This window comes from Calidris pugnax, unplaced genomic scaffold (genome assembly GCF_001431845.1).
Source record: "Calidris pugnax isolate Ruff unplaced genomic scaffold, ASM143184v1 scaffold93, whole genome shotgun sequence".
Taxonomy (NCBI): domain Eukaryota; kingdom Metazoa; phylum Chordata; class Aves; order Charadriiformes; family Scolopacidae; genus Calidris; species Calidris pugnax.
This window is the reverse complement of record NW_015090807.1, coordinates 441,466-460,884: the sequence shown is the minus strand read 5'-3', so window position 1 is coordinate 460,884 and position 19,419 is coordinate 441,466. Positions and strand designations below refer to the sequence as shown.

Here is a 19,419-nt window from a genome sequence, read left to right as displayed (position 1 = left end):
ACATGATCAAGAGTATTTGAGATTTTTCCTATGGACATAGAGTTAGTGAATAGTATTAAACATTCACATAGATCTGTCAAAAAAAAAAAAAAGGCATTTTCCCTGTAAGTCTTCCTTCAACTACCTGAAACTTTTCAGTTGAGAGGAGGTGAGAGGATCAGCAAGGTTGATAACTTTGGATTTTTATTTATGTGGGGTTTTTTTGTAATTGTAAAAGGTATGGGAAAGTATGGAAGGTATCTGGAGGTGTTGGTTCTTAGGACTTCAAATTCATTGTGTAATGTCTGCTGTTAAATGAGACTCAAGCCTTCTGGCTCCATAATAATTTTAAACAAAGGAGGAATAAGAGTTGTGGTTTTTTTGTTCTTGATGAAGTATTCTGGTTGTAAATGCTTTGCTAACAAACTTAATCATACATGCCAAGGCAATTCTAGTAAAAGACTAGCTCAGCTTATCTTGTCCTTCCGATGTTTTGAACCGAGTGTAATTGCAAGTATGCTTTTTGGATAGTTACCTTTGCCCTTTCTGATCAATATGAGGAATGGGTTTTAATTATGTGGATTTGTCTCTTAATGGTGACACTAGACAAACCGATGAGCTGCTCCAGCGTTGTTTGTGTTCCTCCTCCTGCCCCTTTCCCTCTACTTGGTTTTTGGCTTTCTCCTCTCAGTACAATGACAGTATCACAGTAAGGACTGGAGCAGTAATCCTTGTGCTGAGGCTTTTCCTAGTGATAACCTGAACTGGGTATCAGCATACTTGTATGAAGGCTAAATTGATGCCCCTGGCTTATTTTTCTTAATGGCATGAATAAGAATTAAGTGATCTTGTAGCTCTAGCAGTTTATGTAGTAGACAACTGTGAGCATTGCTCTGTTCATTATGTAGGTAGCTTCTTCACACAGGTTTTGTTCTCCTTTCAGGGTTAACTGAAGAGTTGTGATTTATGCAACTACCTTGATAAACACCGAGGCTTTATCTTGTAGTCCTTTCATAACCAAATCACAAGTAAAATTTCTAATGCAGATTTCTAATTAACTTAGATAAAATGATCTGGAACTATGATCCTGTGCAGCAAATCTTGAACCTGCCTCTTGTTTTCTTAAAATGTGTTTGAAAAATCTCTGGAAATAAGTGTTAAACGTGTTTCCAAATAGACTGGAGATGAAGTAGAGTAAATGTTTTTATGTGGTATGTACTTTACTGTCATAACTTAATTTCTGAACTGATATGCCTTCTGTGCAATTTGGAGAAGTGAGGTTAATTCTGTCAAAAGAGATTCCCCTTCAACATGCAATTCAAGACTAAGCTCAAACAGTAACCAATTCAGAAAAACATCAACTTACAGCCTAATAGGGGGATAGTAGAAACCTTTACTTTGTTTTAATTAATTTTCAGGAGAGAGGGGGACTTACTGTAAAATAAATGGAATTACAGTAAATCAAGGGACCACTCCAGTACTTTGTGACTCAAAAAAATTACTCAAAAGTAATTTCAAAGTCATCTGATAGAGAATGCCTTTGAATAAGAGCATAAAGGAATGGAAATTTGTAGTAAAATCAGAATTTTGGCTGACAGACGGTGTGTGAACGTGTGCGTCAGCAGTATCTGTGTAACCTCATGCATCAAATACTTGTAATGACAAAGTTCTGCTGAGATCAAGTCAGCAGTGGCACACATGGAGGTCACGTTCCCCTCAGGAAGACTAAAGGATAAGAAGAGGTTAAAGACCTCATGATTTCAGGCACAGCCCTGGCTTCAAAGTATCTTGCTTTCACAAGCCTGTTTTCAAATGGCAAATGAAATAGTTTCTGGGCTGGGCTGAATTCTACTAATAAATTAATGAGTGGTCATGGGTTAGTTGGTCCAAATTCACTGTCTTCCTACAGGAGCTGAGTAAATGCCGTGCTTGTTTTTTGGCACTGTTGTCTTCAGGGAGGTTACAGAACTACTTTGGTGTCTGGTATCAATCTTGATCTTGGTATCAGAATGCTGGAGTGCTGTTAAATAGTTCATATGCACTATTACTTAAGTCTCGCCTAAATCAATTCAGTAATGCTCCTTACCTTGAATGTATATACTGCCAGAGGTACTATTGTATCCAGGAGGAATGTAACTTGAGGAGCATACAGTCCAGGAAAAAGACTTTCAGTATCTAGCATATTTCTGTAGTTAAGAATAGTGAGGAGCAGAATTGTTTTTTTAAAAGCAAGTCTACCTATTTGTGGACATAAGGCTATCTATACATTTACTTATGTAAACTCTGACATCACAGTATTAATTACTCTAACTGGTATGGTGTTTCAATAGATAAATTACTTAAAGTGGACAAATATCTTAATTGCTAGTAGATTAGACTCTTTTAATGTCTTCAAGAGTGAAGAATATAACTAGTTTGAAATGTCTGTTGTTATTTTTCAGAAATTCTCTAGTATACTGAGTGTCAGCCACAAGTTTGCCATAGTCCACATACAGCTTTGGGTCTTCTGGTGGAATTTATACTGCAGCTGTGACGATGTAGGCATAATCTTTCAGATTAATTTAGTTTTGTTGTGTTTCACTTGTTTGTAGAGATGGTCAATAAAGGTATGTAGGTATACACTGCAGCTACTTGTCTGCAAAGTGTGTAGTGAGACACTTGCTGTCTGGCATACTACCCAGCGTAAGCCAAAGGCTGGCTAGCTAATATTAAATTAGTGGACCCATTTTGATAGTTCTTCAAAACTTAGTTGTTCTAATTAGCTTCCAAGCCTGGCAATGTCTTTTCCAGCTCCTGGAGATGTGTTAAATTGTCTTGGCAGGTTTATCCTGCAGGGGACTGTGGCTTGCAGCTAGTAAAGAAAATGACCTTGCAGAGAGTAGATAAGAATGTTGATGAAGTCCAAAACACAGACAAGCTTGTCTTTCTCCTAGCTGTAGGAAGAATTCCAAATCTTCCAGGTGAGTGTGAAGTTTGGAATAGTTATGCTTTAAGGATATCTCACACCAAAAGCTTTTTATAACGGGAAATATTCTGTTCTATCATTTCAGTCTCTACTAATCTTCTAAAACAGTATCTTTCACAGATAAGGTTTCTCAATGGATATAACCTTGGACCGTGAGGACAAACAAACTGCCATGCTTTGGTGACACGCTAGATAGGTATTGTCCAAATAGGGCAGATCGTTGACCCTTGTGGTGGTTGAAAATGTGGACATTCTGCTGATAACATTCATTGATTTACTTTTTGTGGCAATACGGCACCAAATAAAATGAGACATGGTATCATGATATGACCCAGACTTGTCTTTCTGGCAGTAACCTTGTTTAGATGAGTTAAATATTACTTCCTTTGTTGACTGAATCTCTCTGATTTTTCCAGTTCCTAGATTATTTTTTTTTTTTGGCTCGCTGTAGTATCCTTGCAATGTGGCAATTAAAGCTCTATATGAGGGGCTTCTGTCATGATTTTTGTCTGGTGTGGATGCATGTGTGTATGTTTTTTAAAAATACTTGGTGCATTTAGATTTGATGACTAGATGGAATTAATTTCTTGAATATACATTCAAATAATGTTTCTTCCACTTTTTAGACTTCTTTCTATTGTACTGCTGTTAGTACTAGGTTCAAGTTGTTGGAGGGAAGGGGGAAATCAGTTTGTCAGGCTGTATTTTTGCAGGACTTTGTGAGTAGTTGCTGATGCTTGATACAATGGGAAATACATGTTTTCTATTTCTATTTCCTGTGAGTGATAATCTCAATATGATTGAATCTGGAGAGAGGGTGTTGTTGACCTGATGTTTGCCAGTGATAAACTAGAAAACAGACCATTTAATCTCTAACGAGGACATACATGCACGCTCTTTAAAGTTGCTGGATTTAGCTTTTAAACATTCAGTGGAACTGCAGCAGGTTTTCTTAGTGCTTGGAAAGCAGGTCTTTTAAGTATCTTGTTCTGTGTTTGGACAAATCTGAGAATTTATCTTTTTCCTGTTAAAAACAGAATTTCCTTGTTTTGAGAGTGGGAAACCTGTGTTTGAAGCAATGAGTTAAATATTGCTGCGGTGGCTGTGGAGGCAAACAGAGTTGCCGTTGTTTGCTCCATAATAGCACTTGCTCAGCCTTGGACACTAGCATTTTTTTACAAGATGGGGAATGTTGGCTAGGATCCTGGAGTGTGGGGTGGGATGGTGTGGTGGTTTTGTTTTTTTTACTGAAGTTGTATCCTGGAGTGTGGGGTGGGATGGTGTGGTGTGGTGGTTTTTTGTGTTTTTTTATTTTTACTGAAGTTGCTTAGGAGCTCTTAATTTATCAAAGGACAGCACTCTTCAAATAAGCAGTGTCTTCAAAGTGTCACCGTTGGTTGGGCCCTGAACCTGTGAATTTAGAAGTATCCTGGTGTCAGTTTCCTGTAGCAGCTTAAGGGACACTTCCTCTACCAAAGGCTGTTTATCCCTGCAAGTCACCTGGTAATTTTGATTATCCCAGTTCTACAGCAAGAATCCTTTACACAGTTCTTACTAATACTTTCAGCTGTCAGTTTTCTTTTTTTTCTTCACTGTTATTAGCTCAAAAAAACAGTTACAATACAGGGAATCAGGTATTCCAAAGTGTGCATTGGATGATTTTGTGTTTGATAGGAGTTACCCAGCTGCATGTTTGAAGAGGTAGCTGTTAACAAGTCATTGGAAAATTAGTGAAAATATATATTGCTGGTTAATAGCAGCTATCCAAGCAACGCAACAAGTTCCACTTTAAAACAGGATAAAATGATTGCTGGCACTTAAATATCAACCTTAAAACACAAAATTTGATTTGGCTATATTGTCTTGTAAGGTAGGTATCTTTTTCTGGACCTAATCCAGCCTGTTATGTGTAAATTTCCACTGGGAACTATGTCTATTTCTTAACTGTTTTTTTTGTTGTTGTGGTGGGGTTTTTTTAAACACAGTTACGATGTAGTTCTTCACTAACTTGCTGCCATAAAGAACTTTAAAAGGTAATACAGGTATTATGTTATACCTGTGTGATAAATCCCTCCTGACCTTGAAATTGGGAGTTGCCAGCTATGCTGTGCTACCTGGCATGTGGAGATGCATTCTCAGAGAAGGCAGGGAAAAGTAGGTGGAGAATGGGAACATTCTTTCCTTTTCCAGCAGTTGAGAGAGCCCTTCTTTCTGGTAGGTCAAACATAGGCTGCTGATTTCAGACTTTGTTCGTTCACACCTAAATTCTGTACATATTTTTTTTTTACCCTTAATTCAAATTTGGTGCTTCTAGGCACTTCCTTCACAATCCCGGTATTTATTGCTGTAACTTTGGCAGCAACGTATCCTTCTGTAAATGTCACAAATTCTGTTTTCTGGCTGGAATCTTCTAGAGGAATGGAAGTAGAAGACAAACTTATTGTGGAAAATTGTTATGAATAAAGTTTACCAGAGGCTGATTGTCAGAGAGCAGGGTAAAGGGAAATGGTGTTGAGAGTTTCTCACAGGAAACATTTCTGTTAATCCTTATGGAAAAAAAAAAGTTATCCTGCATAGACTGCAGGCATATAGTTGTTGCTGCCTCTCACTTGTGAACGTGAGCAGTTATGTATGTTCATGTTTGTTTTGTGCTTTTTGTTTTTTAACTGAAACCATTTAATCACTATACTTAATCATAGCTTTGGATCTGGATATTTTGTATGTCTGGTATTCTGCAAGTGTTTCAGGAGAATAATATAATTATATTTTTTTCTGATACCAACCTCATACTCAAAGGACTATGGTCAGAAAAAACTGAGGCAGGAAACTTTCTGATCTATTCTGGCTTCTAGCTTTTTTTATGACCTTAAATATTATCAGATTTCTTGGTTAGCTAAAAAGCTGGACCATAGCAACACAGATACTTCTGCTGGCAGCATTTTTTTCATTGCTCTAGCCTTTAGAGAGACATGTTGTACTGTAGCCCATGTACTGGGTGTTGTAGCAAGGTTGCTGTGTTTATGTAGTCAAAGACTGACTCTGCCCACATGAAGAGGTTTGGAGACTGAGGTTACCGCATTATATGAGTTCTAAAATACTTGCAGAAAGTGCAAAATAAGCCTGTAGTTGTTCACTTCTAACGTACAAAATTTTCTATGTATTTCCTGCTGTGTTCCTGCTTGCAGTAGCTTGCTGTTTCAAAAGAGCTAAGCATGTTTCAAAAGAACTAAGCATGTTTAGAAGTTGTGTTCCTTTATTCTTGGGTAGTAGATGAAGAAAGGCTCTCATCCTGTTCAGGTGTTCAGGGTTGTTAATTCTTCCTTGCTTAAGAAACACTCCATCTGTGTTTAAGGAAACTAATTTTTGGTTTGGTTTTGTTGTTGTTGTGTGGTGGTTTTTTTTAGTGTCGTGGTCTTACAGAATCTGTCCCTTTTGGTCGTTTTTGGTCATAATGGTTTGTGTGTGGATCTGCTAAAGGAGAATATACTTTCAGTACATCAGTTTATTACTTCTATAAGTCTAATTAGAAAGATTGGTAAAGCATGCTGGAATTGTATCCATGTGCTATAGTCTTCTACAGTAGAACTAAACTTTAAGTGTTACGGTAAAGATGCTGGTATATTGGACTTAACAGAATGACTTAAACTTTTCTATAAGTCTAATTAGAAAGATTGGTAAAACATGCTGGAATTGTATCCATATGCTCTGGCCCAAGGCACAGGTGAGTTCTAAAGGTCATGGACCAAAGACCACGTTAGTGTGAGAAACAGCAGTATATTTGTCCTTAGAAATTCTTTTAGTTTCCAATATCTAGAATTTGAAGAGGTTTGGAGACTGAGGTTACCGCATTATATGAGTTCTAAAATACTTGCAGAAAGTGCAAAATAAGCCTGTAGTTGTTCACTTCTAACGTACAAAATTTTCTATGTATTTCCTGCTGTGTTCCTGCTTGCAGTAGCTTGCTGTTTCAAAAGAGCTAAGCATGTTTCGAAGTTGTGTTCCTTTATTCTTGGGTAGTAGATGAAGAAAGGCTCTCATCCTGTTCAGGTGTTCAGGGTTGTTAATTCTTCCTTGCTTAAGAAACACTCCATCTGTGTTTAAGGAAACTAATTTTTGGTTTGGTTTTGTTGTTGTTGTGTGGTGGTTTCTTTTTAGTGTCATGGTCTTACAGAATCTGTCCCTTTTGGTCGTTTTTGGTCATAATGGTTTGTGTGTGGATCTGCTAAAGGAGAATATACTTTCAGTACATCAGTTTATTACTTCTATAAGTCTAATTAGAAAGATTGGTAAAACATGCTGGAATTGTATCCATATGCTCTGGCCCAAGGCACAGGTGAGTTCTAAAGGTCATGGACCAAAGACCACGTTAGTGTGAGAAACAGCAGTATATTTGTCCTTAGAAATTCTTTTAGTTTCCAATATTTAGAATTCAGCATAATTTCCAAGTGGTTGATTAAGGAAGGGGAAAGAAATAATAATTTGTCCTTAGAAATTCTTTTAGTTTCCAATATCTAGAATTCAGCATAATTTCCAAGTGGTTGATTAAGGGAGGGGAAAGAAATAATAATTGTCATAGTTAACTTACTGAAGCAAAACCTGTAACACTCTTGAGCTTTGTGCTGGATTTGAGTAGCAATCCCTTGCCCTTCATTTTATTAGGAGGTATATTTGGCTAACTCAAATCTTTAGTTTGTGTGAGAATTCTAGTCGCTTATTTGGGAGGAAAAAGCCCAATGGAGTTAATTGATGAAAAAGTTGGAAACCTGTGTAATCTGTGAAACTGTATGCTTTTTTTGTAATCAGTATAAACCAGCAGATCTCATGCTAAGCAACTAGCTCTACCTTCTCTCTGGCCTAGCATAATTTATAGGAAGGCTCAGCCCAAGGCTGACAGGAAACTTTGCTGACATAGGCAAAATACCAGGGTCATCAGTTGGCAGATGCCTGGCTCCCTGTCTTCTGTCAACGTATTTGAAGTATCTACTTGTGATTATATTTTGATGATACGACCTTTAGTTTACATGGAACAGCCACTTAGAGTGGTAAAGGGCCATGCACATAGAGGTAAAAATAGACTAAGTTGAACTATTTTGCTAGGCTGAGTGTCTAATTCCTTAAGATGCTGTTAACAGGGGCACTTCACAAGAAGATCCGGGATGACTGTAGTGACCTTGTGGGACTCTCTTGGAATGTGGTGAAAAAACCCATCTTCAAGTACTAGTTGTAGTGGAAAAAAAAAAAAAGGCTGTTAAGCATTTCTTTCAGGTGTGAGATTGAATGTTTGCATCTGGTCTGTTTATTTATATCTTCTGTAAATCTGAACTACTTCAAGTTCTTTAATATACTTCTGTTTTTAACTTTTGTTAAGGTCATAATGGTTTCCATCCCTGAATACTATGAAGGAAAGAACATCCTCCTGACGGGAGCTACAGGCTTCATGGGAAAAGTGCTTCTGGAAAAGCTGCTTAGATCTTGTCCTAAGGTGAAAGCAGTGTATGTATTGGTGAGACACAAAGTAGGGCAGACACCTGAAGCACGAATAGAAGAAATTACCAGCTGTAAGGTATGTGTAACACGCTCTCAGAGTACATTTTTGTCCTTTATAATGTTGCCATTTCATTTCGAGAACAAGTTTGGTTTATCTAAAGCAAAATACTGTTGTTAAATGTTTTTTCATTGTAACAGAAACATAAAATCCAAGACCTGGCAGTGCTTCTCTAGCTGGTTTTCAAGCTGTTAGTCTCTAGTAAAGCCAGTAGTGGAAAATTATCCTGTATTTAATTCAGGAGGAGGATGTTCAGCTGTAATGCTGAACATTACAGCAGAATTGAGAAATAGAGCACCAGAGTTAAAACTTGTTGAGAGAATATATAGTCAAGTGCAAGAAGCCATGTGGACTGAGAGATGCAAGATGGGACTGAGACCCTTCTGTAGATCTCAGGCAAGTCACTTTTTCTCCTAGTGCCTTATTTTCTTTTCTTTAAGATGAGGCTTAGTTCTTCCTTTTTTTTTTTGAATGCGCTCTTGGATCTACCAGTGAGCAAGAATGTGATCTCAACAGGTTGTTTAAATCCTTATGTTTGTAAACATTTTGAATGCGCTCTTGGATCTACCAGTGAGGAAGAATATGTGATCTCAACAACTTGTTTAAATCCTTATGTTTGTAAACGGAACAGAAATTTTTGCCTTAATAGATTCTATTAAGAATTTGTGTTAGTTGTAGATATTACTGTAGACCTGTGACAACAAAGGAAAAGCACTGAAATTCCGTGCTGTGTAATTATCAAAGTGGCTATTTAAATTATTTTCTTTGCATGCTAGGTGGGATACTTTTCCTCCTAAAAAGACTTGTTACCTTGATAATCTGGTGAGCTAGGCTGGACACTCTTACTATATGCAGAATGATCCATTAGTGTTATCCGTCTCTCTACTAGAAAGTATCCCATTTATGACAACAAGGATAAACAAGAAGGGGAAGGTTTCTAGGATGAACTTTGCTGAAGCAGAGTTGGTTTATTTCTATCCAGGTCTTGCCCTTATGGGACATGGCAGTTGGCAGTTTAATTTTTCAGGCTTAGGAAATATGTCGATGCAATGTAGTCTCTACAAAATGTGTCCCTAGAAGATGGTAAAAGGGAATCAATACAAAACTATGAAAGCATTTAGCTAGGAGGGGTAAGTTGTTTAAAATAAGGCAATAAATTGCTACAACTCTGACTAGTTAAGATTACAGCAGGCATAAGGATGGCTGTGTCCCTAGTAAGTTATTTTCTGTAACCATGTTAAAACAGTAACTCATTGCTCAAAAGCATCAGCTTGTAGTGCCATGCAATGTCATAGGATGCAGCAGAATGAGTTGCAGTGGGGTTCTGTCTTAAAATCAAGTTACAGATTCTGTCTACATAAAACCCTGAGTTTGTCACTCCCTGAAACATGGGAAACATCTCCAGAGTAAACTGAGATAAGAACAGAACTTAATCCCCTTTTTGCATACACTATTACTCAAATAAGAAGTGGGGGATATTTGGGCAGCGAGGAGAGTAGCAGTAGGGTGGGCTGACTTAAACTTCAGTAAGACTTAAGGCTCAGTATAACTTTGGGGAAACTCATGTATTGTAAAAAGCTTTTAAATTTGAGTCCAAATTAGACTCCTACTCCTGCTGAGATAACAACGTCCTGGTAAGCAGAGCTAATGCTTGAGGTAGTTCTACATCTTAGTCCCTAGAGTAAGAACATAAATGGATGGGATTTTACATCTAAGCTGAGGTGTAGGTAGGGTCAGATGTTTGTTCTGTGTATTGTATTGTTTAACTGATGTGAATGTAATCAAGATTCCTCCAAAAGACTATAAAAATTTTTAGTAGGATCTGTTGTCTTAATGAGTCCATCCAAATTGTGAAAAATCACAGCTGGACAACTTAAGTGTTCTACAGGTGCTTGGACATTCTGTTTCTTGAGTTTAAAATCTGAACAGGTGAATGTGATAATTAAATTGGGCTGCAAATGGCCAAAACTGTTGAGGTTTCTACTTCCTTTGGACTTCAGGTATCTAATTCCTCTGTTAATTTGCCATGTGCTGTAGGTGTTTGTTCTTGCTGCCCTTTGTGCTGGTGTCAGTGCTAGTATGAGATACGTAGGAATAATGTATGGCTGTTGATGTAAAAAGGGTCAGAACAGAAATAGCCTACAAACTAAAAATACCTAACTGGTTCTTTAAGTGCTTACCGATGGGACTGCTTTTCTCTTGTAATGCATTCCACACATTAATATGGTTAAAAGGTAGTTGGTTCAGTTCCCTGGCAGCAGGTACCATCATTCCAACTAAAACCAGCAAGTTTATTTTCAAAATGATTAGGGATTTCCTGCCCTAAGGTAAGCACTCTTTGCAGAGCAGAATTGCAGAGGCTTTAAATGCTGTCTTGTCAGCTTTGGTCCTTTTAAGGTGAAGCTTCATGTTTGGGAAATCTGTTCAAGACCTCTGACCTAAAAAAAGCTGGAAAAATACCTACCAAAAAAAGGCTTTTTCGGCTGGACCCCCAAGCTGGTATGGTCACACAGCTGTCGGGCTACTTGCTGTTGCCAGTGCAAGAGAAGCAGTGTGAAAATAAAGAGGTTAGGAGAAGGACCAATCTGTTTGGTAGCAGTATGAACTTATATTGCCTTAAAAGTCATGAAACTGTACCTTTAGGTGGCTTAATTTATAGTTGAAAGTTCTCTTTCATTCTGTAAGGAAATGTCTTTTAACTGTTTGCATTTGGTATAACTGCATGTTGGAAGGGGGGAAATAAAGTACTGCTGTGATTTTAATACATTTTAGTTGACTTGTGTTGAAGTGGTTGCTAGGATACTGGCCCCTGTACAATTAAGAAGAGGGGTCTGCTCTGGTGAAACTTTCAAGAGTGCTTTATTCCCACAGTACTATTTTGGTCAGGAAAATCTGCATACTAATGAACGTAAATAAGATGAAGCAGGAATTTTTATCGGTGTGTCTTGAGCCACATGGTTTGAACCCAGTCAGTTATGAGGAGAATATATGATGGAATATAATATGGACGAGATTTTTTCAGTGCAAATAATTGAACACTAATTTGGTAAGAGTTGATCAGATATTCTAACATGGTATGCAGCATTTAACCCTGCCTTTTTTCTTTTAACTAGCCAGAGAACCAATTCTTTTAATCTGGAAAGATCCCCCAAGCTGGCATAATTCCAGGATAGCATTTCTAAAATCACTGCAAATTTTTAAAGCTTCATGAAAGCTTTCTAAACCTAAAATCCAGTATGACTTGTGCAAGTCTGTAAGAATTTGAATAGTTATTATCAAGCTTGGGAAGTGGGCAGAACTGTCTCTTCCCTTCTGTTCAAAGAATAGAGATTATAGCATTTAGACTGCTACTCAAAATGTCTTTGAGTCTTGGTGTCTAATAGAGACCATTCCTTCTTTCTTGACATATTGATGGAGATCTGGTTTTAAGGTTAGGGATAAGTAGTAAAAAAAATTCTTACTGCCTTCCATACAACACATGCAGTACTGCTTTCACTGTGTGGGATAAAGCGTGCACAACTTCATCACTCAATATGTTCATGGGAAGTCAGTAACATGTTGTAATTTTCTAACTTACTCATGATCTTGAGAAATAAGGAGGTATAAGTCCATATAGGCAGAAAATGTAGGGGTTGTCTTCACTCAAATGAAATGTGTGTCTTACCTTCACTGGCTTTTAGTTTGAAATTTTAGGTTTGGTGGTTTTTTTTTTTTGACAGCTCTTTGACAGGCTGAGAGAGGAGCAACCAGACTTCAAAGAAAAAATAATAGTAATTCCGAGTGACCTTACACAGCCTGAACTGGACCTTAGTGAACCAATCAAGGAAGAGCTTATAGAATGCACTAATATTATATTTCATTGTGCTGCTACAGTCAGATTCAATGAAACACTAAGGTGAGTCTAAAACTCTGAACGTACTCTGCTTTGGTAAACCAATGGTACTGAACGGGAGGGGGTAAATGAGATGCCTGCACAGCCTTTCAAATGACCAATGGTACTGAACGGGAGGGGGTAAATGCCTGCACAGCCTTTCACATACTCAGCCTGTCAGGCAATTTCATGCACTCTGTTATTTGTGTGCTTGGTTAATTTCATGATGCCCCTTAAGGTAATAATCTTTTCCCCAAAATTTATGTTAAGCTATTGGGTTTTCGTTTGCTCTTCATAGGAAGATAGATGCATATTATTTAGACCTGCTTTTCCAGAGGTTAGAATTGCACTATTCAACATGGAAGAGTTCATTTTTTTTTTTTCAAAGCTTTAGGTAAAAAGAGAAATCTGTTATTAGCACGTAGAGACTAAATAAATTATTCTTGTAGTTTTGTTATAGGCCCCTCTAGGCTTTGGTGTTTTCTTGGTTTGGATTTTCTGGGTTTTTTGAGGGGGGATGGGTATGTGGTTTGCCTTGTCGCTGTGTTTTGTTTTGGGCTTTTTGGGGGACTTTTTTCTAGCATTTTGGTTTGGTGTTTTGTTTTTTTTAAACTAAATCCCTGTGCCTGAATTTCAAAGTCTTTCTGAAGGGAAGGTGTTGAGTCGACATGGGAACATGCTGCTATTCTGAGTCTTACTAACATCATGTGTTGCTCTGATCTCTGGGATGGGTGGAAAGAATATGAATAAGCTATAGCTATATGTACTGTCCTCACTAGTAATATTAGGGCTTCTTTCCTTATGTGTGAAAGGGAAACTACTTTAGCCTTCCTTGTTGGAATGCACGTTTGCTGAAAAGTTATCCTCTGAAAAACTATGTGGAGAAGGTTTTAGCACTTGCTCTCTACCTGATGAACAAACAGATTAAATACTGCTCAGCTTTCTCCATGTCTTCAGAAAGTCCTTCATTAAGAAGAATAGAGGTTTACATTGGAGGGAGTAGGGAGAAGTAGATTCAGAGAGATGAAAATGGAAAATTGAAAACTTCCATGTTGTACAGAAAATCTATTAAGGAAATGCTAGAGAAAGGAGTACCAGAAGCAAGAAAAGATTGTATTTGCTTTTTGGCAAAAAGAGTGACTGGATTTAGTGCTGAAACAATGGTATAAATATACAATTTGGGTAAATGACTTTCAGGAATAGCTCTAATTTTTATGGGGGGAGAGAGGTAGTAAAGAACCTTGAGGTAAACCACTTCTCAATTCAGATTTTCTTCCAGTTGTTACAAGGGCTGGCACTACCTGAATAAGAACGCTATACTCCTGCCTTTGACTTTCTGAAGGAAGCAGTGAGGAGTGAGAGCAATAGTGGTTTTTCAAAAACAACTAAACAACATAAAACCAAAAAAAACTTGATCGACCAAAAAAATCCCACACCCACTAATTTATTCAGAAGTAACATTTTCCATTGCTGTTAATTGCTGTGGCATAGGAATCCCCCTTTCCTATTTCCCCCAGTGCTTCAGTAATAACATGTGATAAAGCAGCCTTAAACTCAGCACTTATTTGGGGGAACTGAGATTTTTTTTGTTGTTTTTTATGTAACAATAGAGAACATCGGAGTTGTATACAAAATAATCATAGTAGGTGATCAGTAAGTTGTGTTCTGGTGGGATTTGTAGAGAGATACTTATTCTCTTATGGTGTTGCAAAGGACTATTTTAATGAGAAGCAGTGGAGCTGGAGGATGAAAGTGTGGTTATTGGTCGTTCCTCCTCTTTTTCTTTTCCCCCCCCGCCCCTTCGTGTAATCCTGTTGTCCTATTGAGCTTTGTAATATCTGCAAGAAGATGCCAGTTTCCAACTGTAAGCCTTCTGAGTCGTTGACCCAACTCAATTTGAAGTAGGAATTTCAGAGATGCATCTCATGTGGCAGTTAGGTGTTGTGTTGCATTATTTCCTTCACATTATGAGAAATGTTGGATTGGGATTTAGCTTGAGGAGATCAAAGGTATGGTTAATTTCCCACTCTAATAAACAGAGCCTGAGGATGCCAATAAGAACAGGGTAAAACTTGGGGAAAATTATCCTGGACATTGAGGGATGTTCTAGATTAAGGCTGTGGTGCATTGTTCTAAAGAGAAAGTTAGGATGCTGTCCATAGAGCTTTTTTTTCTGGGATATGTGGAGAATTTAGGAGTACTTGATATAGCCATCACTGAGGCATTTAGGAGCAAATTGGCTATTTAATTCTTTCTGCTTGTTTTTTGTCTTGCTTTCTGCTAATCAAATTTCTGTTTAATCAACAGAGATGCTGTTCAGTTGAACGTGATTGCTACACAACAGCTCCTCTACTTGGCACAGCGAATGAAGAATCTGGAAGTCTTTGTGCACGTTTCAACTGCCTATGCATATTGCAATCGAAAACAGATTGAGGAAGTAGTTTATCCGCCTCCTGTTGATCCCAAGAAGCTGATAGATTCTCTTGAGTATGTGTTACGTTTTATGAAGCTACTTCAGTAATCTGTAACCACTTGTTTCCTAGTAATGAAGTACCAAAAAGTGGTTAGGAACCTGAAAGATGAAGAAATTAGCTTATGCTGTGCTATGAGTCTGACAGCATGGTGGGCACTTCCCTTTTCTGGAAAGAAGACGGGCAAAGGTTTTATGGTCACTTTCAGCTGAGCTAGATGTGGAGTTGTACCAAAGGAGCGGGATGCTCATATCTACTCATGATGCCTCCTATATGCTGAGAGTGGCAGGTTTTCAGCTGTATGATGAGCTGGATCAGGAGCTATTAAAAACAAACCAAAAAGAAAACCAAAAGAAAACAGACAATGTTTAACTAAGTTCATGAGTTTACTTACTTTCTACAGTACACTTTATAAAATTGTTCCAAAACACTTTTGGGACTAGGCATATGTTCTGGTGAAAGGTTATTTTTTAAATTTTTTTCCCCTTGGCACCCACTTTCAAATGCTTAGGTTTTATGGTTTAATTTGAAACAAAGCAAGCAGTCAGTATAAACAGTCTTCTGTAAATTGGTGGCAATGTCCTCAAACCAGCCTAACTACATTGCTGCTGTAGAATCTCAAATATAACATTCTTCCTCAAGATCCCTTTCAGAAGGGTTTTATGTGGGTAGTTGACAATTTAAATAGTAGTGTATAATCAAAACGAGTTGTAGGTAGACTCTACTAAACTTGAGTTTTCTGGCCTCTGGATTGGCCTTCAGGTTAAGTAAGAGAAAACCCATAATTTATATTTTGATGAATGTTATTTTAAGAGGCTATGTGGTTTTAAAATTAAGCGCAGTATAAGATGTCAGTAGACATTTATTGTTTGATATGCAAATACTTATGGAAATGTGTTACAACTTCCAGCTGTTCAGAGTAGAAGGAAGTATGTGACATGCTAACTTCTGTGAAAGTTGGTCTTAAATTCTAAAAATCAAGCTGAGTGTACTAGTTTAGGGACAGATACTGGGGCTGTTGCAGAAATGTGGAATAGAGAAGTGAGACTTTCAAATGCTTAGGTTTTATGGTTTAATTTGAAACAAAGCAAGCAGTCAGTATAAACAGTCTTCTGTAAATTGGTGGCAATGTCCTCAAACCAGCCTAACTACATTGCTGCTGTAGAATCTCAAATATAACATTCTTCCTCAAGATCCCTTTCAGAAGGGTTTTATGTGGGTAGTTGACAATTTAAATAGTAGTGTATAATCAAAACGAGTTATAGGTAGGCTCTACTAAACTTGAGTTTGCTGGCCTCTGGATTGGCCTTCAGCTTAAGTAAGAGAAAACCCCTAACATATTTTGATGAATGATATTTTAGGAGGCTATGTGGTTTTAAAGTTAAGCGCAGTATAAGATGTCAGTAGACATTTATTGTTTGATATGCAAATACTTGTGGAAATGTTTTACAACTTCCAGCTGTTCAGAGTAGAAGGAAGTATGTGACATGCTAACTTCTGTGGAAGTTGGTGTTAAATTCTAAAAATCAAGCTGAGTGTACTAGTTTAGGGACAGATACTGGGGCTGTTGCAGAAACATGGAATAGAGAAGTGAGTTTTGAATTATTACCTGATTTAATTCACAGAATTTCTTGTTTATCTGTGATAACGCAGTTTCTAGGGGAATGCTAAGGTTTTGGTGATTTTGGTGTGGTTTTTTTCCTTTACCTTTTAAAATTATCTTATTTTTGCCGCGGTGGTGTTTTGAAGAAGAGACTGGATTTTAATTTTACTTTCCGTGAGTTTTGAATTATTACCTGATTTAATTCACAGAATTTCTTGTTTATCTGTGATAACGCAGTTTCTAGGGGAATGCTAAGGTTTTGGTGATTTTGGTGTGGTTTTTTCCTTTACCTTTTTAAATTTATCTTATTTTTGCTGTGGTGGTGTTTTGAAGAAGAGATTGGATTTTAATTTTACTTTCCAAAGTATTTTTTGATTTATCTGGTTATCCTTTTTGCATACCACTTTTGCATGCACATGCCCTCCCCCAATGAAGCAGCATGTGGTAATTTACACTTGCCTCTTATTTTGTTTCTTTAGGTGGATGGATGATGGCCTAGTGAACGATATTACTCCGAAACTGATAGGCGACAGACCTAATACTTACATATATACAAAAGCCTTAGCTGAATATGTAGTACAACAAGAAGGTGCAAAATTAAACACAGCCATTGTAAGGCCATCTATTGTTGGTGCTAGCTGGAAGGAGCCTTTTCCTGTAAGTCATTAATTTTTCACCCTATTGTCTTGCCTGTAAGCTGTAGGACGTACTGACAGCCTGTTTATCTAGTGACCTTCATAGAGGAAAATCTATTAAGACCATGAAGTTTTGGCTTGGTTGCTTCTGGATAACAGTTCTAATACAAAAGCTGTCAAATACATTCTTCTTACATGTGAAATTTAGGGGTAAATTAATTCTAATCATAGAACAACACACTTGTGTCACAATGGGAGATGCATGTGAAATAAATTGTCAGCTTTTTACTTCATGAGTCTGTGTATATTCATCGATTATTTTTTTTTAAATATTTTTTCCTTCAGGGTGCTTTGGTATGTTGGTATCTGCAAAGGGTGGCTAAGAGAACTGGGGACTGCAGGACATAATAGTCAAACCCCGTAAACTTTGTGGGTGATGGCATAAGTTCTGTGTATTATATTGATATATAGCATATATACTATATGCTTCCTCTTATGTGGGAGATTGGTGATGGAATAGCTTTTCCTGTTTAAGGCTGAATGTATCTTGAGCCCTTAAAATCCATATAATTACTTTGCATACCTTTTTGAGTATGTACAATGTTCATGTCAAGCCAATAAGTATAGAGTATCTAAATAACGCCATTGAAGTTGAGCAAGAATGTCTTCTATTTGAAAATGAAAAAACTAATAATTGATAGCAAAACTACTTATCTGCCTTCTACTAGGTGCTAGAAGCTAGTCTAAAAATACTTTCAACATAAATATATTTTTACAGCTCATGCCCTGCAGTTTATCTACTAGGAATAAACAAGCTAGTACCGCACTTTGAAGGGCCAGTGAATCTACAGGGAGATCTCTTGTTTGAGTCATAGCAACTTATTACCTCACCAGATTTTGCTATGGAAGAACTTCATTTGGAGACATGGAAATTAGTATCTTTCTTGTCTATATTCTTTTCCCTCCATCCCTTACACTTTAGAAGCTTTTCAAATTTTCACTTGAAACTGCTGACTTCAGTATACTCTAACCAAATCCTTTCCCTCCCTCCTGTTCATAATAGGGGTGGATTGATAACTTCAATGGACCTAGTGGTGTCTTCATTGCTGTAAGTAATGAATATACTTAAATTTTTTTCTTCCTTTTGGAAGGCAGCAAAGCTTCATATGTTTTACTGGTGGCTCTTCTGTCTCTTTTTTTTGTTGTTTTGTTCTTTAAGGCAGGAAAAGGAATTCTTCGAACAATGAGAGCTTCCAACAATGCAGTAGCAGATCTTGTGCCAGTAGATGTTGTTGTGAACGCGACACTGGCTGCAGCCTGGTATTCTGGAGTTAATAGGTGACAACAGACAGTACTACATATTTTGAAATTATATTTTGCATTTTAATAAATCAGTCTTATATTGAACTTGACATAGTTTAGTGGTAACTTGGCAGTGCTAGGTGAATGGTTGCACTTGATCATCTTAAAGGTCTCTTCCAGCCAAACAACTCTATCATTCTAATCAGTGTCCTGCTACTCCCCCAGGACAAAGGAATCTAAGGTTCTAACAATGTTAGTCCCTCTGAGTTTAACTTCCTTATGCCAAAGAGGCAGATGTCATCTGCTGATACTGGCTATGCCTGAGAATTACTTCCTGGGTCTTGTTGTAATCAATACTATCTATGGTAACATAGGTGATGCCACCTCTGAAAGAAAAGAAATAGGAGAGTTAAAGAAGGAGAAAAATACTGGAAGATGATATAGAAAGTGAAAAATCTTAATGTAAGACTGATGTTTTCTGCTCTGTGTAAATGATGCTGTTGAGGGAAAGTATACCTTTGGGTATGTCTGTTGCCTGTGTTTTTAAAAGGTTGGTTGTCTTCTAACACTGCTGTCTTTTTTTCTCTGTAGACCAAGAAAAGTCATGGTATATAACTGTACAACAGGTGGCACCAATCCTTTCCGCTGGGGTGAAGTTGGTATGCCATGTTTCCCTTTTTTTTAATAGAAAGTTTAATAGAAAAATAATATCTAATAATAAATCACAGACTGTAATCAGTGGCCATATTTCATTTTTATCATTGAAATTAGTATAATAGCCACACCTCTCAATTTTGCAGCATATTGTGCTTTTTCATTTTCTTCCACTGCTGCAAGGGAAGAGAATTAACACTATCACTGTTCTGTTTTGTTCTTGGGGTTTACGCATTACAACAAATTGATTTTTCTGTTTGATGCTGCCATGACCTAATCTGCAGAGCGTGGGTAGTGTGCAGAGAAAAGCATTGCTCAAAGGAGCAGTAGTTAGTGATGTTGGGTTTTTATGCCAACTTCACTAAAAACATACAGAGCCCACAACTAGATGTTC

General features: G+C 37.4%; 1 protein-coding gene across 1 annotated transcript in view; it reads left to right on the top strand.

The window, feature by feature from the left end:
* FAR1 (fatty acyl CoA reductase 1) overlaps positions 1-19,419 on the top strand; it is a 39,642-nt gene that overhangs the window by 3,553 nt on the left and 16,670 nt on the right. The window contains exons 2-8 of the mRNA XM_014938324.1: positions 8,313-8,507; positions 12,209-12,384; positions 14,668-14,847; positions 16,914-17,091; positions 18,133-18,177; positions 18,289-18,407; positions 18,963-19,030. Of these exons, the coding sequence (XP_014793810.1) occupies positions 8,319-8,507; positions 12,209-12,384; positions 14,668-14,847; positions 16,914-17,091; positions 18,133-18,177; positions 18,289-18,407; positions 18,963-19,030 (955 nt within the window). The 5' untranslated portion in view covers positions 8,313-8,318. The remainder of the gene's footprint in view (positions 1-8,312; positions 8,508-12,208; positions 12,385-14,667; positions 14,848-16,913; positions 17,092-18,132; positions 18,178-18,288; positions 18,408-18,962; positions 19,031-19,419) is intronic.